Source organism: Dipodomys merriami, unplaced genomic scaffold, assembly GCF_024711535.1.
Source record: "Dipodomys merriami isolate MVZ:Mamm:240054 unplaced genomic scaffold, mDipMer1.0.p SCAF_5, whole genome shotgun sequence".
Classification (NCBI taxonomy): Eukaryota; Metazoa; Chordata; class Mammalia; order Rodentia; family Heteromyidae; genus Dipodomys; species Dipodomys merriami.
This window is the reverse complement of record NW_027206068.1, coordinates 14,291,969-14,316,242: the sequence shown is the minus strand read 5'-3', so window position 1 is coordinate 14,316,242 and position 24,274 is coordinate 14,291,969. Positions and strand designations below refer to the sequence as shown.

The 24,274-nt window shown below is 35.3% G+C and overlaps 1 protein-coding gene across 3 annotated transcripts in view; it reads left to right on the top strand.

The window, feature by feature from the left end:
* The window catches only part of Sp4 (Sp4 transcription factor), an 81,506-nt gene that overhangs the window by 47,862 nt on the left and 9,370 nt on the right, over positions 1-24,274 (top strand). For all 3 annotated transcript variants that reach the window (XM_069996116.1, XM_069996115.1, XM_069996114.1), the window contains exons 4-5: positions 4,189-4,417; positions 13,102-13,301. In XM_069996116.1, coding sequence (XP_069852217.1) covers positions 4,189-4,417; positions 13,102-13,301 — 429 coding nt within the window. The remainder of the gene's footprint in view (positions 1-4,188; positions 4,418-13,101; positions 13,302-24,274) is intronic.

Genomic DNA, 24,274 nt, shown 5'->3' with positions numbered 1-24,274 from the left:
AAGGGTACATTTGAGCCAGGAAAGGCATAAAATACCATGGGCCAGGATTAGGGTAGTGATCTTGGTAATAGAAAGATAACATAAATGTAAGCACTACTCTGCAGAAGCACCTTTTAACTCCAAAGTCCTTGGATTGAATGAATAATAGCTTAAAAATATATTAATCTGTTTACTTATTTATTTGGGGTAGTAGGGATTGAACTCAGAGCCTGGAACTTCCTAGTCAGGCAGGCAGGCAGGCAGCCACTTGACACATGCCTCTAGCCCCTGTTGGCCTTAGTTATTTTCGAGGTAGGTTCTCACTTTATGCTTGGGCCAGCCTAAGCTATAATCTTCTTACTTGTGCTCCCCTCTTTCTACATCTCTAGTGATGACAGATGTATGCCACTGCATTCAGCCATTGTACTTCCTTCAGCTAGGTAATAATGTGTACCATCCATCAGGCCCACCCATTGGATGAGCTAGACTTGTGTAAATTTCTTTGTACTCTGGGTCTCAATTCTTGGTTGAGCTGGATTCATGTTTAATTCTTTTTGTCCTGGGTCTCACTTCTCAATTTCTCCTCTTCCCCCATCTCTCCTTTTCAAGTAGGTAGGATTCTAGGCTTAAGCTATCATATTTGACCTTTTTTGGGAGCTTCCATTTATTTATTATGTGTTTGGTATATCAGTGAGGGTGTAGCCAAGCTTCCTGCCCAGACTTAATTTATAAACACTTTGGGGTGCTATCCAAGTGTACATAGCATATGACCTTCAGAGGAGAGCTCAAAACAGTATAATTTCTTAGAAAGACTAGCTTATAGTCCAATAAAATAAACCCTAGGGAAATGGGTACTAAAGAATGGAGAGGGAGATCAAGAGGATGAAGGGTAGATAAGTGAAGGGAGGATAGAGAGAATGCAGTCATAAAATTTGATGCATGTTTTTCAAAACTAAGAAAATTGAGGGAAGAGATAAGATTGAGAGGGATGAGGGAGGATGAGAGGTGTGACATTGATCAAGATGCATTGTATTCATAAACTTCTTTATTGAATGGCAAATCCTGCTTTCATGGCACTTCACACTCAGAAGTGGATAAGGAATAAAAAAGAACATGGTAATTTAAGGCAAACGAGACAAAACTTAAGTAGTGATACAGAGATAGATAAAGAAGATTCAGGCTTGAGTTTTTCAGGGCCAGGTGAATGTCAGAAACAATGATCAAGGAAAAGGCTAATACATGGTACAGGCTGAGAGCTTGGTAAAACTGAATCTAAATAATACTTTCAGGTCTTAGTATGGCTTATTAGTAGCAATGTAAATCAATGGATGTTAGTATATTGAATTTGAGCTGTTCATGGGACAACTAGGTGAAGATGTTACCACTGTGAGGATTAAATATGTAAACTCAAATATAATTTTCCTCCTATTTATTGAAGAATTTGTCTAATTATTTAACCTTGAAAAAATAAGTGTTCATAATGTAGAGGCTTGGAGTTAAGGAAATGATCAAAGGGTAGGGAGGAATCTGTTGGATCAGAGAACCTTAAGCAGTCCTTTAACACAGCATAGGTCATGTTAAGTTAATAATGCAATTTGGAAGGGAAGATGAACTGTTGAGTGAACAATTGCTGGAAAAAAATTGATTGAAAATACCTCATGACTTGAGGATGTAAGGAATACTTATCAACTTAGAAAAATACTTGGTCTCCCTAAGGATCACATTGTAAAGACTTTATAATGCTCATTCAGAACTGAGTATAGAGAGAGTATGTATAACACTGAGCTTTGGGTGTCCAGCTGGTTTGAATAATTTGCTTTACCCAAGGTAATACTTACTGATCTTTTAAGTAACATTTGAAAGTTATATGTACTCAAAGGTGCATTGAAGCAACTTGATCTTCAGAAACAACTCTTTAAATTAGGTAGAGGACAGAAATTTCACCAAATTCAATGTGACTCTTTTTAGAGATGAGAAAACAGGATTTCCAAGTGTACAGTTATGAATTCACAACTTCTGATATCATTTACATTGCCTGGTTATCACATCATGCCAAGTCAAAGATGAACAAAAATATAAACTTTCATAAAAGAACTGAAATATATCTTGTTTTTACTAAAGCAATGACAAGATACACATTTTTACATTTTGCAGGTTGTATATCCTCATATTTAACCAACTACAGATGAAAACTGTGTCATTATTCCCTTAGCAATACAGTATAACAACTAACAATTTATCATGTAGTACATATGTAGGCTGTTTAAAATAGTGGGAGGATGTTGTGTATATTTTATATGCAAATATTATGCCATTTTATGTAAGAGACTTAAACATCTACAGATTTTTGCTATCTGTATGTTGGGAGTGGGGGAGATCATGAAAATAATTCCTGTACATGGCTGTAATTTCATTTTAACTACAGGTGGCACCAAAAAGTTCAGAGTCCTGTAGGTTCATAGAGAAGGTTGAGATTACTTTGACTAGGAAAACAGTAGGTTTAATTTTATTTAGAAAATAATGTATGTTCTATTTCCTTACTAATTTTTGCTGTCTTTACTTATTTGTTCCATATGTTTTAACTGTTCCAAATGCAGTTTTAAAACAAGCCCTTTTGTTTTATACCCTGCACCCATGCGTTTCTGGTAGCATATGTTTCTGGTAGCATATATTTTTTTTTTTTTTTTTTGGTCGGTCATGGGCCTTGAACTCTGGGCCTGAGCGCTGTCCCTCAGCTCTTCAGCTCAAGGCGAGCGCTCAACCACTTGAGCTACAGCGCCACTTCCGGTTTTCTGGTGGTTTATTGGAGATAAGAGTCTCACGGTCTCTCCTGCCCGGGCTGGCTTTGAACCGCGATCCTCAGATCTCAGCCTCCTGAGTAGCTAGGATTACAGGCGTGAGCCACCAGCGCCCGGCTTCTGGTAGCATATTTTATCCTTGTAGTACTAATGTTAATAATATGTAGCATGTATGTTCTTTGTCATGGAATCAATCAATATTTATTTCTTATATCATCTCTGAGATAGGAACACTTCTTCATGAATTGATGTTTTCTTTTCATTCCATTCACCTACTTCATATTCACACACCCTATGGGGGATTAAGTATGGGAAAAAGAGTGAGTGTAAGGCACAGCTAGTTGTACTTTAAGATACGATTATGCCATGCAGGATTTTTTTTAGTTATACATTAGTTTCTCATATTCCTCAATAAAGAAGCCAGGCTAGTATGTACTAACTGAGAGATGAATGCTATAAAACACAGGCTATATATAATACTCCAGATGTCTTTTATTTTTCTAATGCTACCTATAATGTCATTGATAATTTTGCATAAAAATCCACTTAGACCATGTATGACGATACATATCTGTAAACTCTTAACTAGGAATATTGAGGTAACTGGATTGAGAGTTGAACGGCCAGCCTAGTGAGACCCTCTTTCAAAAAAATAAAATACAAGACACTTAACTATGTGCATACTAAAAGAATGACTCAGAGATGTTTGCTTAAATAAAGATATTTAGCTGGGCGACAGTGGCTAGTAATCCTAGCTACTCAGGATGCTGAGATCTGAGGATTGCATTTTAAAGCAAGGCTGGGCAGGAACATCCGTGAGATTCTTATCTCCAGTTAGCCACCAGAAAACGAAGTGGCGCTGTGGCTCAATTGGTAGAGTGCCTTGAGCTGAAGAGCTAAGGGACAGAGCCCAGGTCCAGAGTTCAAGATCCATGACCAAAATAAATAAATAAATAAAGGATATTTAGAAATGAAAAATATCCATACAACTTCATCTTTTGTTTAGCTTCCTTTGGACTCCTTCATTTTAATTGCTATAAATGAGATATATTATTTACTGCAGACATGGTAATGATGCTTTGTATTATGTAACATTTCCATCCTCAGTCTCACTTATAGCACTTTAGTGAGGTAAGTATGTGGCAAGTATCATGAATTTTATTTTCCAGATGGAGAAAAATCAAGTCACAAGTAAACTGATGTTTTTCTTTTATATAGTCTTATCAAGTAGAGAAAGAGGCAACCTAAGCTACTAAAGTAGGAATAGTGCATTTTAGGAAGTTTACTTTTGTATATTCCACCTATCATTAGAACAAGTTTGTTACCTTTAAATTGTCCACATGGAATTTTGTTTTGTCTATACATAAGAATAGAAAACATTACACTGTTCTGTTTTTTCCTTCCTCGTTAGGTCAGCAGCAAGGACAAGATGGAGTGAAAGTCCAGCAAGCTACTATAGCTCCTGTAACGGTGGCAGTTGGAGGAATTGCTAATGCAACGATAGGTGCTGTTAGTCCTGACCAACTCACGCAAGTGCATTTGCAGCAAGGCCAGCAGACTTCCGATCAAGAGGTGCAACCTGGCAAGAGGCTTCGAAGAGTTGCTTGTTCATGTCCTAACTGTAGGGAAGGAGAAGGAAGGTAAATACTCTGTTTTCACCTCTTCCTCTCTTGAAACCATAAAGTCTTTTTCTATATACTTTGATTACTGATACTTCATTCTTTTTTAGCCCTGAAGTTAAAATATAACTTTATGAAGGAAGTTATGTTGAGCTATTCCAGAAGTGATTTGAGTACTCTATTTGTGCTTTTTACATTTTTGAAGTGGATTTCTTTATTACTTATTTTACTAGTTACACATTTTAAACATCATTATGATATAAAACTAACTCATATATCATATCATTTACCTATTTGAAGCATATAATTTGGTGTTTTTAAAAGTACTCAGATTCTGAACACTGGTGGCTCATGCCTGTAGTCCTAGCTATTCAGGCTGAAATCTGAGGATCAAGGTTCAAAATCAGCCCAGCAAGAAACTCTTGAGACGTATCTCCAATTAATGCCACAGAAGCCAAAGTGGAGGTATGGTTCAAATGGTAGAGTGATATCCTTGAGCAAAAATGCTCAGAGTTGGTGCCCAGGCCATGAATTTTAAGCCACGGACCAGCACATACGTCCGTCCATCCATCCATAATACATACATAAATACATGATTCTCATTTCTAATTAACCATCAAACACCAGAAGCACCAAAAATAGAGCTGTGGCTCAAGTGGTAGAGAACTAGCTTTGAGCAAAATGACTCAGGAACACTGTCCAGACCCTGAGTTCAAGTCCCAGAATCAGCAACCTCTCAAAAATAAATAAATAAAAATAAATATATATTCACAGACTTTTACATCTTTCACCATTTTATTTATATGTCCCTCAATTCTCCCATGTCTAGGCTACTACTAACTTTATACTTTTATTCATTTATTGATCTGCCTGTTCTGGACATTACATATAATTGGAATTATGTATGTGTTTTTTTGTGACTGGCATCTTTCATTTAGTATTTTCAGCTTTTAGCCATATGATAATTTGATCACTACTTGATCTTTATTAACTAACAATATTATAGACATAAAGGATTTTATCACATCGCTTGATGGACATTTTTTCCCCTATTGACTATTACGAATAACACAATAGTGTTATGAAAACACAATAGTGTTTGTGTGGTCATGACCATTTTCATTTCTCTTGTGTACATATCAAGGGATGGAATTACCGAATCATGTGGAAATTCTTTGTGTAGTATTTTAACAACTCTGCGACTTTTCCAAAGCAGCTGAACCATTTTACCTTCCAAGTTAGGGTTCTAGTTTCTCTATACCATTGCTGGTTCTTGTCATTTTTTTTATTACAGTCATAACAGTGGACCAGAAAATGGCATTTCAGTGTGTTATCATTGGCATTTGCCTGATGATTAAGCATTCCTGATGATTGAGATCTTTTCATGTGCTTCTTGATCAATTCTGTATTTTTGGGAGAAATACATGTTAAGATCCCTTTTCCCTTTTTAATTACATTGTTTTAAAATTGTTGAATTGTTATTTTTTCTATAAATCCCTTACAATAGAGTTTGCAGATATTGTCTGTATTGTGTAAGTGTCTGCATACTGTCTTTATACTGTTCTTTGAAGAACAAAAGTTCTAGAAATGCAGGGTTTTTTCCTCCCCTCACCCTTTAATTGCTTCTTCTGCTTTTGGTGTCATTGTAAGATTCTGTTGCCAAATCTGTCATGAAAATTTCTTGCTTTGAGTATTTTACAGTTTTTAATTTATATTTAGATCTCTGATTGACTCCTGGTTAAATTTTGTGCATGGTGTAAGGTAAATATCTATTGAAAAGCATTTATTGAAAAGACTATCTTTTCCACATTAAGTAATGTTGGCACCCTTGTAAAAATTAGTTGACAATATACACATGGGGTGTATTTCTGAACTCTGAATCCCATTTCTTTGATCTATATGTCTTTCTTTATGCTAGTGCCATACTGCCTGTCTTTGTAGTGACTTTGGAAGTCTGGAAATATAAATCATTCCACTTTGCTATTATTCCAAATTATTTGAACTGTTTTTTTTTGTTTGTTTGTTTTTTGTTTTGTCAGTTGTGGGGCTTGAACTCTGGGCCTGGGTGCTGTCCCTCAGCTCTTCAGCTCAAGGCAAGTGCTCTGCCACTTGAGCCACAGCGCCACTTCCGGTTTTCTGGTGGTTTATTGGAGATAAGGAGTCTCCGGGACTTTCCTGCCCGGGCTGGTTTTTAATCGCAATCCTCAGGTCTCAGCCTCCTGAGTAGCTAGGATTACAGGCATGAGCCACCTGCACCTGGCTATTTGAACTGTTTTGAATCATTTGCAAATGAGGTGAATTTTAGCATTAGCTTTTCAGTTTTTACAAAGATGCTAGATGGGATTCTGGTGTAAATTATATTGAAGCTGTTGTTCCATTGGGTGATTAACAGTAATAATCTTTTGCTCCATGGAAATTTACTTGTCTTTACTTAGTTCATTAATACTTTTTAGATTTTAGAGTATAAATTTTCATGTTTATTAAACTTGTTTCTGATATTTTTCTCAATATTATGCGTACAACTGTTTTCTTGATTTAGTTTATTCCAGGTATACAGAAAATATTCTTGTTTTGTTGAATTTTATATCTTGTACCTTCTGACTAATTTTTCATTTTAGTACTTTCCTTAGGATTTCTGTATGTAAGAAAATAGTATCTGTAAATCGAGACAGTTTTATTTTAACTTCCTTTTCACTCTGGAGAATGTCAGTTGTTTTTTTCCTTTTGCCTAATTGGCTTGTCTAGCATCTCCAGTCCAATGTTATGTACAAGGGACATAAATACACATCCTTCTTTTGTTTCTGATTTTAGGGAAAAGCATCAATTCTTCTTTTAAATGTAAGATTTGCCCTGAGGTCCATGATCAAGTTGTGAAAGATCTCTTCTTTTCATATTTTGTTGTCTTTTAAAAAAAAAACCACTTTTGTTAAAATTATAAGAATATTTAATTGCATCAGGTGCTTTCCTGCATTTATTAGAAACATGTGCATTTTGGTATTTTATTACATCATTATATATTACATTAATTGATTGTTCCATGTCAGAGCATTTATGCAGTCTTGAGATAAATCTTGGTCATGGCATATAATTCTTTTTATATGCTGGATTCTGTTTGCTAATTTTTGTTCTTTTATTTTTTGAAATGGGTCTCACTGTGTAGCCCAGGTTGGCTCTCATAATCAATCATCCTGCCTCAGCCTCCCGAGGACTGGGTTTTCAGGCATGAGCCACCACATCCACTTAAGCTTGCTAGTATTTGTTCAGGATTTTTGAGTCTGTATTATTAAGAAATAGAATTTGTCGTTTTTCTTTTCTTGTAATATCTTTATCTGGTTTTAATGATAGAAATATTGCTTTTTAGAATGAGTTATGTAGGACATGTTCTTTGCTGTTTTTGAAAATTCTAAACTATGTAATTGCAGCTTACTTGGAATATATAGAAAAGTAGAAAATCTGTACTGAAAAACAACTTTTTAAATACATTTTTTGTATAACTAATCATAGGTCTCAACAATGTGTATATAGTATGTATGTATATATGTATAGATATACATATGCATACATAATTACATGTACTCACATATATACATACATATACACATATGTATATATCTTTTCCAGTACCAGGGTTTGAATTCAAGACCTTGTGCTTACTTGGCTGCCACTATACCACTTAAAGTATACCTCCAACACTACTGTTATGCTTGTTATTTTGTAGATAGTTTCATGGACTTTGCTGCCTGGGATGGCTTCAGACTATGAAGTTTCAGTGTCCTGAGTGTTTAAGCTTACAGGCTGGAGTCTCTGGCACTCAGCATGTGTATCTTCCTTTTTAAACTTAATCTTAACATTTCTTCATATTATTGAGAAAGATATGTGTTACTAATCTTTGTTTTCTGTCACCTTGTACATGTAATGTCTTCTTTTTTTTTTTTTTTTTTTAATGAGACAAGGTCTTGCTGTATTGCCTGTGGTGCCTAGGCTGGCCTCAAATTTGGCAGTCTCCTGTCTAGCTGGTACTGGGCTGACATTGTGCCTCAGTGGTACAACATTTGCCTAGCATATTAGAGACCTGGGTTTAGTATTCCCATCACTTCTCCCTACAAAAGGTAGCTAGACTAGAGCTATAGTCACTTGGCATTGTACCTGGCTTAGAATTATGAACATTCTGAGACTTGCAGTTTTCTTATGAAAAAATTAATATCTATTCATTGCAAAAATTAAAGCATAGACAAAATTTAAAAGTCCCATAATCCTACCATGGACAAATCACTATTGTACTACATTGTATCTCTGTTGAGACTGTTTAGTTGTTGTAGTTGTTTATGTGTCCTAACTCAGAACAATACCTGTAGATGGGCCTGGATTTGCCTTTATTCAGAACTATTCTTGGTGTGTTATTTGTTAACACATCTTGGTAATATTTATTTTGAACAAATTTGTTCGACTTTCATGAATTGTAAACTCTTATTTCCTCATATTATCTCTAGAACCACACAAGTTTCTCATTTGTTAGTAGCTTTGTTGGTCATCTGAAAAGGATTGCTCTTGCTTGGAAAATTTCCCTTTTAGCTTTCTTTTTTCAAATTGTATTCATTTGTTTATTTATGTTATCTTTAATTGTACAAAGAGGTTTCTATTTAACCTGTCATTTTTTAAAAAATATGTTTTTTATTGAAAAAATAGTCTACAGAGGGCTTACAGTTACATGAGTAACTGTATCCTATTGAGTATTGTTACCTCCTCCTTTGTTTTTCCCTTACCATCCCTTCCCTACCCTTCTCCCCAACTCCTCTCCTCCCCCCCACAAGTTGTAAAGTTCATTTTCAACATAGTATCTTGTACATCTCATTGTTACAATGGGTCAACCTGTATCCCTATTTAAGCATTTTGTTTTTCCCTTCCCCTCCCCAAATTAGAAAAGTGTATATACAAGATGCAGGGCACTGGAATAAAATACAGTGAAAAGAGGGGTTATACCATGGGGGAAGAGCATACAAAAGAAACAAAAAAATCACATAGTACATTATAAGTATGTTAGAAACAGTAGCAAGAAAGATAAAACCACTTAGGTCCCCTGTCTTGGATTCATTTCACTTAGCATCATCTTATATATTCATATATACATAGCTTTTGATCTTTTCTGCTTGTCCTAGACATATACTAGTTATTGCAAATAAGAGAAACCATGGGACCTATATTTCTTGGGGCGTGGCTTACTTTACTTAATATAATTTTTCCAAGTCTTTCCATTTCCTAACAAATGGGGCAATGCCATTCTTTCTGATGGAGGCATAGAATTCCATTTTATCTATATACCACATAACATGTCAGTTTTTTGTTTTTTTGTTTTGTTTTTGGTTGGTCATGGGGCTTGAACTCTGGGCTTGGGCACTGTCCCTGCACTCTTCAGCTCAAGGCGAGCACTCTACCGCTTGAGCCACAGCACCACTTCCTAGTTTTTTTTTTTTTATCAGTGTCATTGTTCCATCATTCTTCTCTATCTCTCCCAATCCCGCCTACCCGCCTACCCACCATTCCTGTCTGTGTTTATCTGCTCCCCACTGCCCCCCGCCCTTTAAGTTCTACTCCCCTCAGAGGAAACATGTTTCAGTTCCCTGCTATTCCTTTTTTAAAGCTGTATGTTAATTGTTCAAAGAAAATACACCATTGGGATCTACCCCTGAATATACCATATTTTAGTGAGTTCAACTAGTACATATGCATATGACCCAGTATATGCTTTCATGTATGTTTATATTTTATATCTAACTTGCACATGAGAGAAAATCTGTCCTTATCTGTTCATTTCTTAGCAAATGACATTATTCTTTTTGATGGATGAATAAAATTCCATTATATATATATATATATATATATACACACACACACACACACACATATATATATTCCTATATACATGTATGTGTATATATAAAATCAGTCATATTTTCTTGATCTGTTTTAGGACATCTGGGTCATTTCTATAACTTGGCTATGGTGAATGGCACAGCAATGAAAATGGGTATGCAAGTGTTTTTATTGTATCCTTCTATAGTTGTTGCACTAATTTACATTTCTCACTAACAGTGCAATAGAGTTCCCCCACTGCATTCTTGCCAGCATTTGTTGTTTGTACTCATGATAATGGCCCTTCTTACTGGAGTGAGATAGAATTTGTATGGTTTTGGTTTGCATTTCCTTAATAACCCAGAGATGTTGAACATTTCTTCATGTGTTATTGACCATTTAAACTTCTTCTGAGAGGGATCTATTTAGTTCTTTTGTTTTTTGGTAGGTGGGGGTTAGTTGTGGGACTTGAACTCAAGGCCTAGGCATTGTCCCTGAGCTCTTTTGTTCAAGGCTAGCACTCTGCCACTTTGAGCCACAGTGCCACTTCTGTTTCCTGGTGATTAATTGGAGATAAGAGTCTCATGGACTTTTCTGCCTGGGCTGGCTTTGAACCACCAACCTCAACTCTTAGTCTCCTGAGTAGCTAGGATGACAGGTATAAGCAACTGGTGCCTGGCTTGCCTGTTTATTAATTAGATTATTAATTCTTTGGGGGTTTCATTTTTTGATTTCCTTTCAATGAGTTGCATTTTCTGGTTATTAAGCCCTGTCAGACCTTTAACTGGCAATGATTTTTCCCTTACACTGTCTTTTTAGTTTAGTTACTATATCCTTAATTGTGTTGAAACTTTTTAGTCTGTGTAATCCCATTTGTGGCTTCTCCTATTTGCTAAGTCCTTGGAATTTTCAGGAGGTTGTAGTTTTATATTTTGAACAAGTTTTGTTTTAAATATTTTTGGAATTCACCAGCAGTGCTATTTTTAGTTGATTTTAGACTTTTCTTATAGGTGATTGTGATGATTAATTCAGTCTCTTAAGTTTGGTTTGATTGGATGTCCTTTTCTTTAGCAAATTTTGTGTCTTTCTATGAATTTGTCCATCTCACCTAAATTATTGGCATAATGTAAAACGTTTATAACCTTTAATTTTTGTAAGGCTCATGGTAACTTTCCCTTTTTTGTGATTCAATTTAGTAACTCTTCCCTTTTTTCCCCCCCTGACTGAAGTTTATTTTGTTGACCTCTAAGAATCTGTGTTTGGCATTTATTCTGTTTCTACTTAGAGCTTATTCCTCCTGTTTCTTCCCATGCTTCTATCTGGCTAACTGTCCAATCTAAAATTTAGCCAAATGTCCAAAGAACCTATAACTCTTTCCCCAGATACTTTCTGTGACAGTTTACTTGTTTTGAAAGCACTCTTTGGCTTGAACTTCTTCAACTTTGTTTCAGTTTTGTTGCAAGTATTAGTTCCTTTTGGGAAAGATTTGGAGCTCTGATGGTATGCTTCTCATTCTGGCCATAAGTACTCAGTCATGTTTCTCAGACCTAGAGACTAGACAGTAGCACATTTCTGAGTAGCACTCTGTTCTAGGAACTGAGTGCTTGGAAACTGAGTAGTAAGGCTGCCGCAGGGCTATTGGGAGGGCAGAAATAGAGCTCTCCCATCTTAGGAACTCTTATTGTGTGACTTGAACAGGCCAGGGCCCACCTTAACCATAACATTTTTGTTTTTTTCTGTGCTTGTTCTGAGGCTTGCGCTCAAGGTCCTGGGCACTGTCCTTGGGTTTTTTCCCCTAAGTCTAGCCACAGTTCCCCTTCAGGTTTTTAGTGGCTAATTAGAGATGGAGTCTCATGGACTTTCCTGTCTGAGCTGGCTTTGAGCTATGACCCACAGATCTCACCCTCCTGAGTAGTTCATGATTACAAACGTAACCCACCAGCACCAGACCACCCATAGCACTTTTATTATGCCACAGCCAAAGTAGAATTTATGCCCCTGGGTTGGATGCTGGGTGGAAGAGGGATTCATACTTTGAGTCACACTCACCTGGAATTTAGCCTTAGCAAGGTGCCTGGGGGTAGTATAGAAATGCTATGTTCTACCCCTCCTAGGGAGATACCCCTCTGACTGGGAATTAGGAGGGAGGGGAATCGTGTTCCTGGGTACACCATTCTATAATTTCCCCCTGTCATGGACGTTGGAGAGACAAGGCAAGGAGTAAGTCTTGATTTAGAGCCACAGACTTTCACTGTACTTACCCAGAGCTGTTAAAGTTCTTGTTTGCTGTTATTTGTTCCTGGGCTCATGTCCAGATACTTTAAATGGTATTTTTGTTTGTTGTTTTATAATTTTCACCACTTTTGCTGGGAAATTCAGTCTGTGGAACTCCTTACACTATCATGCTAGAAGTAAAACTCTACACTTTTGATTGGAATTAGCTTGACAAGTTTAAAGAAATTATTTTAGCTGAATGTGGTGGGGCATGGCTATATTTAAAAAACTTCAGAGGAAGGAGTAGGAGGACCTTCGAGGAAGGAGGATGGTGAGTCCAGGGATAGCCAGGGCTACCTAGAGAAACCCAGTCTAAAAAATAACCAAGGGAAAAACTTACTAGGGAACGAATATGTTCTGTAGTAAACATAAGCTCTGAGGTCAGTATATTTTAATGGCAGTTTTGAGTACTCAGCTCTCTTTTTTTCTTCTTCTAATTTCAAGTTTTCAGACTTCGTACTTGTTTTATGATCAACCTTATCCAGAAAAGCATCACTCAATCCTGTTAAGTCCCTTTTATTTTTTTGAGAAGTAGAAGCCCAGTTTGGAAAGTGTAATGAATGTGTTGTTATTTTTGTTAGGGGCAGTAATGAACCAGGAAAGAAGAAACAACATATCTGCCATATTGAAGGGTGTGGGAAAGTTTATGGCAAAACATCTCACCTCCGAGCACATCTCCGCTGGCATACTGGGGAACGGCCTTTTATATGCAACTGGATGTTTTGTGGCAAAAGATTCACAAGGAGTGACGAGCTTCAGAGACATAGAAGAACCCATACAGGTTAGTTGCTTTATTTTACACCTTGTACCTTTTTATTTATTTTTTCTGGTGCTCCCATGAAAGTTGTAGTGGTAGGTTAGCTATTACATTGGAAATAGGCAAATTGAAACAAAAGAATTCACTATAATGATTATGTAGTTGATGTTGAAGATAAAAAATTTTTAAACTAATGTCTTAAGATACATTATATACTCCTTTTTACATGACCTAGAATTGCTTAAATAGATAAGAATGAAATTGCATTATGATGTTAATGATGAACTTGGGTTTCTTTTTGGCCTTTACAAATCCAGAAAATTCATCAAAATACCAAGACTCATATAGCATATAGGCATCTGACTGTTACACAGATTGGCAGCTGTCGATACTATATTTTCTGTTGTTTTTTTTTTTTTTCGGTAAAACAGCTTACTTTACATAGTCAGTATTGAACACAACTTTTCAGTATATTTTTACTACCTGCACACATTATCATGAATCTATATAAAAGAATATTTTGTGTGGATTATGAAATGTTGCAAAAATGATTCATTACAGAATAATTCTACTCACTGTGGTTTGAGATTTATGTAAGTTCATTTATGTTTGTTGCATGTATGCATTTCTTTTAAGAGTGATGAAGTATTCTGCCAGGTGCCAGTAGCTCACATCTGTAATTCTAGCTACACAGGAGACTGAGACCTGTAAGATCCAGGTCCAACACCAGCCTGGGAGAATTATCTGCAAGACTCAAGTCTCCAGTTAACTAGCAAAAATCCTGTCTGGCTCTGCACGTACTTTTATAATAACTAAAAAAATAATTCTAGGCTGGAATTATGGCTCAAGTGGTAGAGCACCAGTTGTGAGCAAGACAGCTGGGCAAACATGAGGCCCTGAATTTAATCCCCAGTGTTGGGGAAAATAAGAAGCTTTGTAATATTAAATCACATGACTACTGTTAATCCATTTCCCACATTATTAAGGCTGTTGCTAAGTATTTTGCTGCTAGAAAGTAGGAAACATGCATACGAAGTGCAATTATTTATTGAATCATAGGAAATCTATCAGTTCGGTTATAGATAATAGCTAGAGAGTCTCTAAAGTGACTAGTTTATAATCTCTACCTTGCTAGTGTGATTAGTAGTTTCCACTTAACTGTATGCTCACCAGGCTTGTCAGACCTCAGGAGTTTTTGTCTAATTAATATGATTCCTATTTTTTAAAATTTGGGCTTTTAGTGATTATCAGTGAGATGAAGCAACTTGTAATGTGTGTATTAGTTTCATTTTTTTCTGCTCATTATTCTGTTTCTTATTCATTTGGATTGCATTCTCTTTTATTTTTTTGTTTTTTTTTAAATGGTACTGATATTTGAATTCAGCTCCTCTCACTTGCTAGTTTAATACTACCACTGTACCAAGCCTTCATTCCTTTCTTTTTCTTATTTATATAATTCATATGTTACATTTTTACGCTATATTTGGATTATCTTTTGTCATATAAACGTTTCACACTTTAGATATAAACCTTCGATTTTATTTTTTTAATTATGAAATTGTCTTCTACTCCAAGTGTTTTTGGACTTTTTTTTTGTCAGTTGTGGAGTTTAATCTTGGGACTTGGGGACTGTCCATGAGCTCTTTTGCTCAATGGTAGCTAGCACTCTACCATTTTGAGCCACAATGCCACTTCCAATTTTCTGGTAGTTAATTGGAGGATAAGAGTCTCATAGACTTTCCTTCCTGGGCTGGCTTTGAACCTTGTTCCCCAGATCTCAGCCTCCTGAGTAGCTAGGATTACAGGCATGAGCCACCAGCACCCAGTGGGTTTTTTTGGTTTTGTTTTTTGAAATTTAAAAAAAAAAAACATTTTCTTCTGATAGCGTGATGAAGTTTTCCTTTTGCTTGTTTTTCTTAAACATCATGAATTTTTAGTTTTATTAGTATATGTTAGTATATGTTCTTTAGGTCTAGTTTCTCCATGTGAATGAAAACAAAGTTTGGCTTATCTTGTTCAACATGATGTTCTCAATTTCCTTCCATTTTTCTTTATGTTTACATAATATTCTATGGTTTATTTGTACCATGTCTCTTATCCATTCATCTGTTGTTGAGCACTTCAGCCAATTCCATCCTTTGGTTATTGTGAATAGTGCTGCAATAAACATGGCTCTGCAAGTATCATTCATGTATGATTTGCATTTCTTCAGACATACACAATAGTAGTATGGCAAGGGCATAAGGTAGGTCTAGTTTTAGTTCTTTGAAGAACCTTTGTTCTGATTTCAGTAATAGTTGTGCTACTTTACATTTGTACAAGCAAATATTCCTTTTCTTCTCATTCTTGCCAAATTTGTTGTTCGTTTTCTTGATGGATGCAATTCTGACGGGATGAGATGGAGTTTTAATGTGGCTTTTAATTTGCATCTCCTTTGTAGCTAAGGATTTTGAACATTTCTTCATGTATCAGCCATTTGTATTTCTTTTGTGAAAACTGTTAGTTTGCCCATTTAATAGTTGGGTAATTTATTTGTTCTTTTGCTGTTTAATTTGAGTTTTTTGTTTATTGTGGATATTAATCTATTATCTGTTAAATAACTGGTAAAGATTTTCTCCCATTCAGTAGGTTCTGGTAATTGTTTTCTTTTTTGTACAGATGCTTTTTAATTTGATGCAGTCTCAATTATCAATTGTTACTCTTATTTTCTAGGCACTTGAAGTTCTATACTGCAAATAAACACTTGTGCCTGTAACTTCCAAGATTTCCCCAGTGTTTTCCTGTATTAGATTTATAAATTCAGATCTTAATTTAAAGATCTTTTATCCTTTTGAATTTGATTTTTGTACAGGGAGGTGTAATGGTCAAGTTCAGTTTCCTGCAATTGGATAATCAGTTTTTCAAGCACGTTATGTTGAAAGTTAGATGGTTCTGTAGATGTATGGTTTGGTTTCCTGGTCTTTTCTAGTGGTCCATTGGTCTTTAGGTCTGTTTTTCTGCCGGTACCAGACTGGTTTTGTTATTATGGTTCTATAGTATAATTTGAAGTCTGGTTTGTGATGTCTCCAATGTTGCTTTTTTTACTCAGAATTCCTTTTGCTATTCAGGGTTTTTTAATGTGTCCATATTAATTTCTGGTTTGATTTTTCTGTTTCTGTTAAGAATGACATAGGGACTTCATTATATATTACATTGAATCTGTAGGTTGTTTTTGGCAGTACTCTTCTGTCACTCCATGGACATTGGGTGTCTCTCAATCTTTTGGTGTCTTCAATTTCTTTCTTTAAGGTTTTATACTTTTCATTGTAGAAGTCTTTGATTTCCTTGGCTAAGTTAATTACTTAGATGTTTTATTGTTGCTGAATATAACTATTTTCTGGATTTCTCTTTAAGCCTATTCATTGTTGGTTTATAGACTAGCTATTTTTTTTTTTAGGTATTGATTTTACATATTGCTGTGTTGCTGAAGGCATCAAATCTAGAAGTTTTTGGTGTTATCTGTAGAGTCTATTCTCTGCCTATTTCAATCTTTATTTCTTTCTTCTGGCTTATTTCTCTGGCTAGGAATTCTAATACCACATTGAAAAAGAGTAAGGAGAGTAGACACCCTTGACTCTTTTCTGACTTTAGGGAAAATTATTTTTCCTCTAGTTTTTTTTTTTAAATTTTTCCTCTAGGTTTCTTTTATATAACCTTTATTAAGTTCCTTCTGTTTTTAGTTTCTTTAAAAATTTTATTATAAAAAAGGGCATTGAATTTGTCAAAGGCTTTTACTGTGTCAAATAAGATCGTTTAATTTTTTTTTTTTTTTTTTACCCTTAATACAGTAGCAGTTCTTGAACACTGTACCTCTTGCTCCTTACTTGGCTTTTTATGCTCAGGGCTTGCACTCTACCAGATGAGCCATGCTACTAGCATGATGGTTATGTAGTGGTTTTTTTTAATTTTTGTTTTGTTTATGTAATGTGTTACATTTATTAATTGGCATATGTTGAACCATCCTTGCTTCCCTTGGATGAAACAAACCTGATTATGGTTCATGTTCTTTTTAAGATACTATTGAATGAAGTTGGCAACAATTTAACTGAGAATTTTTACGTTGGTATTCAACAAAGATCTTGGTCTGTAATTCTCTTTTTTTGTTGTTACATATTAATACTTGCTTTATAGAATGAATTTGTTATCATTCCTTCCCTTTCTATTTAATGGAAGAGTTTGAGAAGTTTTGATGTTTGAAAGGATTGAGTAGAATTCTACTATGATGATTCTATTTGGATTTGAAGATTTTGTTCTTGTTGTTGTTGTTTTGAGACTATTACTGATCAATCTCATTGCTTGTATTTGATTTTTTTATAATTATGATAAAGTTAAATTACAATTATTTTTAAATTATTTTTCTTCTGTATTGAAAACCATTTTTCCCTTTTGTAAAATTCTTATTTGTGGTAGTTGAGGTTCAAATCAAGTACCGTGTACACTAGACAGGCTCTTAATCATTTGAGTCCCATCCTGGTCCTCTGCCTTAGTTATTTCCAGATAAAGTCTCACTTGTCCTCTCACTTTTTACCTCCCCAGCATCAGGGATGTTAGTAACACCACATATTATGCCTAGCCTTTTCATTGTGAAGGAGGTATTATGAACATTTGCCCAGCCTGGCTTCAAACCATGATCTTCCCAATCTCTAACTCCCAAATAGCTAGGATTACAGACTTGAGCCACTTTGCCTGCCATGGAAAGCCATATCCTAATTTATTCCAATCAATTTATAACAACACTTTTCTGATATACTACACCCCATTACGTATGGCTCATTCTCTGAGCTCTGTATTTTGAAGCTTTAAATAAACATTTTTTAATTTTTTTATTATAAAGGTGTATGGAGGACTAACAGTTATAGAAGTTAGGTTAAAAAGTACGTTTCTTTTTGCACAATGTTACTATCCCTTCCCTTGCTTTCTCTCAGTCTTTCTCTCCCATCCCCACCCACAAGTTGTATAGTTGATTTTCAGTATGGTGTCTAGTGGGTACCACTATTGATTTGTTCACCCTTTATCCCTCCATTTTTGTGTCCACCTCTTACCCTCCCAAAGACAGATAAATGAACAAGCAAGGCGAAAAGAAAAGAAAAACAACAACGAAGAAAAAAACCTCATTTCCATTTACTGGCGTTTGAAGCTTTTATATACTTATCAGTTCCTATTCCAGTATCATACTATTTTAATTCCTGCATGCTATATTAAGTTTTGACATGTGATAGGGAATTCAAAAAAATTTTGGATCTGAACTCTCACCCTCTCTATTGAGAACATGTCTGGTTCATATTCATTATTTGACTTCTGAATAAATTAATTTGAATAAATTTTGACTTAGGCTAACATTTGCGTGGGTACATGTGGAATAAAAGGGAGATTAAAACCAATATTTTCTTAATAGGCTACCATGCATTCAATAAACATGAATGTACTAGTTCATTTGATTATAAGAACAAAGGTGTGAAATTAAAAAAAATAGCTCCACATAAAGATTAGAAAATAGTCTCAGAAAGCTGTGGTTGGAGCTCAGTGGTAGAGAGTTTGCCTGGTATGACAAGGTCCTGGAAGGAAGGAAAAAGAAGGGAGGGATGGAAGAGAGAAAGAAAATAATTTCAGAAAAGGGAAAAAGTATGTCAATTACAAATCATAACTATAACATTATGCAGTTTGACATTCAAATGAGTATTAGTCTACTGCTTAGTTCCTTAGTTATCATTATACTTAAAACTATGAACTCCTGAAAAACTTAAAAAAATTTCCATATTATATGGGGCTTCTAGTCACCTCACTACTCATTGTCAAATATGATGTGAATATGTTTGTTCTAGAAAAGCATTGTCCTCTTATATCCATATGAGAAGATGCAATGTTTCTCCCTTGGTTAACAGAGGGGCAGGTCAGAGAAGCCAAAAAAAAAAAAAAAAAAATCAACACTTGTTTGATTTGGAAAGTCGCATTGTGACTGCATCATTATGTTTCAGAAAAAAAAAAGTTTATAAAGTCCTCTAAGTCACACATCTACACTCACAAAACATAAAACAATTTATTAAAGGGTTTAGATACACCAAATATACTGATTTGAGTTTTTAAAAATATGATCATTAATCCATATCATTGTTCATCATCTAGTAGCCTGATAATTCAGAATTAAATTTATGCTTATTGTTACAAAGTTATTTAGTTAAAACATGTTAGAGACTAGGGATGTAGCTTAACTGAGTGCCTGCGTGTGTGCCTGAACAAAACATGGTAATGCTAAAAAATTTATCCGTTTGCTAAGTATCAGCATACTTACAAATGTGTGGTAGTTTCTAAGTGCTTATTTGTTGAAATCAATATGAAATAAATGTTCATTAAGCAAAGGATATATACTGAAACCTTGATTATTCATGGCAAGGACTATTTAATGTCTTGCTTCTACTACCAGTACAAACACATTGATTCAAAATAAATGAATAAAAGAGTTGTTATTAATCACTGCTGAAAATAATGAAGATCTGTTTACTTTTAGAAGAAAATGTGAGTTCTTCAAAATGATACATGTGTGCATACTTTAAAAAATCAAATTTTGCTGGGCGCTGGTGGCTCATGCCTGTAATCCTAGCAACACAGGAAGCTGAGATCTGAGGATCACATTCCAAGCCAGCCCAGGCAGCAGAAACCACCAGAAAACCAGAAGTGATGCCTGTGGCTCAAGTGATAGAGCGCTAGCCCTGAGCTGAAGAGCTGAGGGACAGCACCGAGGCCCAGAGTTCAAGCCCCATGACCGACAAAAAAATTTTAAAAGATCAGATTTTGTAAAAGACCTTACAGTGGTGAGGAAGCTCTTTTTCCATTTCCTGTTCTCCCCAGGAAAAAACTTTCCTTCCCCCAGTACTAAGAATTGAACTTAGACCCTCATACTTAACTAGACATGGATTATCTCTTGAGCCACATGTCATTCCTTCTGCTCTTTATTTTTTGGATAGGATCACAAGCCTTGAACAATTTCTGCATTTTGTTTTTCCTCTGAGGACTATCACATATATAAATAATATATTAAAGGTTATATCTTGATTATTAATATTAGTCACTTAATTGTTTTAAGAGTTAAGAATTTAATGTGTTTTGCAGCATTTGAAGGCACTGTTGTTTTGTATTGGATAAAGACATACAACTTGGTGGTGGAGTGTGTTAGGATGCATAAGGTCCTGGGTTTGAGTTCCAACATCACAAAAAAAGAAAGAAAGAAAAATTGTTATATAAAATGTTTTGCAGGGCCTGTTGGCTCATGCCTGTAATCCTAGCTACTCAAGAGTCTGAGATCTAAGGATCGTGATTCAAAGCCAGCCTGGGCAGGAAAGACAGTGGCTCTGTGGCTCAAATGGTAGAGCGCTCACCTTGAACTGAAGAGCTGAGAATGTCCGGGCCCAGAGTTGAAGCCACACAACCAACCAACCAACCAAAAAAAAAAATAAAAAGTTTTGCAGGGCCAACAGTACTCTTGATTCACCACTTTATAATGTGAATGTTACCATGTGTCCTTCATTTCCCATCCTTGTTACCTCTGAAAGTTTCTCATCTAAAAGTTTTCCATTTCTTTCTCTTGAAATTAAAGTGCTTGTATTTTCTTCACTAAGCACTAATCTCTGCTTAGTGAAGTAGCAAATTATTTGCATTATGACCATGAATGTACTGTTTTAGGTTTCTTGGTTTCTTAATTTCTTTTTTATTCTTGCATTGTCTTTATCTCCTTTCTCCTTCAGTTATTTTTTTCAAAAGTAATCAGTTTCACATACTTTGCCCTTATTGTAGAGTTGTGCCATGTTTCTTATTGGGCTTGGACTGATTCTTCTATGGTATTATTTATTGGATAGTTGTAATCTTGAGATTTTTCTCTTTTTTTGTAATAGGCTTGAACACAGGGCTTCATGCTCTTGCTTGACTTTATGGCTCATGGCTATCACTCTACTACTTGAGATGTGCCTTTGATTCTAGCTTTTTGCTAGTTACTTGGAGATAAGAAGTTCTTGAATTAGTCTGCCTAGGCTGGTGTCAAACCTAGAGTCTCAGATCTCAACCTCCTGAGTAGCTAAGATTATAGGCTTGAGACTTACCTTTCCTGGTTTGGATCTCTCTTTGGCTCTCAAGAGCTCATATTTTCATTTTTCTCAGTTTACTCCCTTGGTTGCTGGAAAACATTGTGAGATGCTGACTAACATAAAGAAAAGTAATTTGTCCGTTTTGTTTGTTTGTTTGTTTGAATTCAAGACCTAGTTCTGGCTAGAGTGGCACTCTGCCATTTAAGCCATGCCCTAGAGTTTATAACTTTCTGCAGGAAACAAGTTGACTCTGCTTGAAGATGTTCCCTTGTTTGATCATTTCTATTCTAGTTTTCAGAAAGAGCAATGAAATTGTTTTGTTGATGACATTCTTCCCTGTTCTTCTTGTTATAGATTTCACCACCACCCCCTTTTCGCCTAACAGGTATCTTCATGGGGTAAACAAATGAATAGTTATGATTATATTGCTGTATTAAATCATAAATATATTATTAATCATAATAGTTAAAAATGATATTACCAAATGAATATAATTTGAAATAAATGTAAATATTTGATATGTTCATCTATTAGTATAGTTTTAACTTTTTTGAATATTTTGTTATACACGTTGCACACTTACTGGACTACTTATTTGTCATTCATTCTTTGCTGAACAATAGATAGTCTAGGCCTGTTTTCTGATGATGATAAAACAAGGTTACATCTTCAACCATGTATTTAGTTCTTTCACACCAGCTAAGAAAAACTCTAAAATAGCAATCTAAAAACTTTTGTACAACTGAAAATGGGTTTTTCATGTACTGTAATGATATTATTTCATGAAATGTGGTAACAAATTATTGTATTCAAAATATAGCTTCATATAAACATGTGTAAATTTGTAATTGCCACTGATTATAAACTTAAGCAGAAATGAAAGATTGGAATTTCTATATTTCTAAATATGGAGAACTATGTATGAATAGATTAAAACAAACTCTATTGGTTGTATTGAAGTTTTAGTCTAGAATTACTTATGTATTTATTTATTCTTTTTGTCGATTGTGGGACCTGAACTCTGGGCCTGGGAGCTGTCTCTCAGCTCTTCAGGTCAAAGCTAGAGCTCTACAACTTGAGCCACAGCACCACTTCTGGCTTTTTCTGCTTATGTGGTACTGATGAATCAAACCCAGGGCTTCATGCATGCAAGGCCAAGCACTCTACCACTGAGCTACCTTCCCAGCCCCCTAGAATTGTTTTATATAGATGTTTAGTTAATATCAAAACTGGTGCCTTTGAATCTCAGCCAAAATTGATAAATCTATCTCAGACTGTTTGCATTAAATACAAAAAAACTCTGGATAGAGTATGATATTTTTAAGTATCTAGATGATGGTGAAAGGTAAGCAATATCACACAATTGCAATAAAATCAAACTAGAATAAGTGCACAACTGAGATTAGTTTCACAGATTTTTCTCCCGTCTTTGTCTATCAGGTTTGATCTTGTACTGCATAGCAGATTCAGACAGGAAAAAAAAATGGTAGGAGAAACTTCCTGTATCTAGCTAGAAAAGCAAGCAAGAGCCTTTGTGCTTCAACGCCAGTGTCATTTGAAGACTGTACTGCAGTAGTTTCAGCATAGAAACCCTAAAAGTCTTTTAAAATACTCAGATCTGTGCTAGAGTATCCAGGAAATGGGACTTTTATTTCTCAGTTAATTTAAGTGGGAGGGTTGTCATTATTTTTCCCTTATATAATTTTTCCTTCAAAGCTAATCCCATATATACTGTAAGTATAACGTAGTATAGGAGGCCTCAGAGAAATCTGTCTGGGTGACTATAGGAACCGGATAAAGGGAAGAAAGCATGTTAGAATGTGTGGAGGAAATTTTGGAGACAAAGAAAAATGGATCACATATTCTGTATGTCAACCAAGAAGTTCTGGTCTCAACTTTGAGTTGTATGTGTGCATAGGACACACACAAAGAACCATTGCAAAAATACCAACACCTAATTTCCATATCAGAGCCTTTGTAAAATGAATTGATGTTGAAACAACAAGGCAGCTTTAAGAAAGCAATATGAAATGTTGATCTGAATGTATATGGACTGATTTGCCTGCTGTAACACCACACACACACATACACATACAATTTCCAGCGTTGTTTTAGTAGACTTATCGTCTCCACAACATAATATCCAAATGTCCAGAATACAGTCCAAAGTTGTTGAACATTTTATGAACCAAGTATAGTTGACTATTTCTCAAAGGAAAAGAAAATCAGCAAATACCAAAATGATCCAGATTTTGAAATTTGTAAGACTGAGAAGTACCTATTGTAACCATGTTCCATGCTTCATGGAATAGAAGTGAACATAATCAAATGCATAGAAAGGAAAAAATTCTCAGCAGAGAAGTTGGAACTCTTAAAATAGAACTAGGAACTGGGCACTGATGGTGGTTCACACATGTAACCCATTAACTACCCAAAAAAAGCTGGAAAAAGAGATATGGCTCAAGTGTAGAGCAATACCCTCAAGCAAAACAGTTAAGGACCCAGGACCCAGGCTCTGAGTTCACGTCCTGCTACTGGTGCATATACGTGTGAATATGTGCATACACGCACGCACATACAGAGAGGAGAGACGGGAACTAGGTGGAAATTAATTGAAAAAGATACAGTATTCAAAGTAAAAAAGTATCAGGTACTCAATAGACAAATAAAAGAGGAAAGGATGAGTGAGGTTGAAATAACATCACTAGAAATTAGAAAATTTGCAAAACAGAGGAAGAAGATTGGGGAAATAAAAAGTGAACTGGAGTAATCTTAGCTACAGGAGACTAAGATCTGAGGATTTTTTACAGTAAACTACCAAAAAAACTGAAAGTAGAACTGTGGCGCAGGTGGTAGTGCACTAGTTTTGAACAAAAGAAGCTC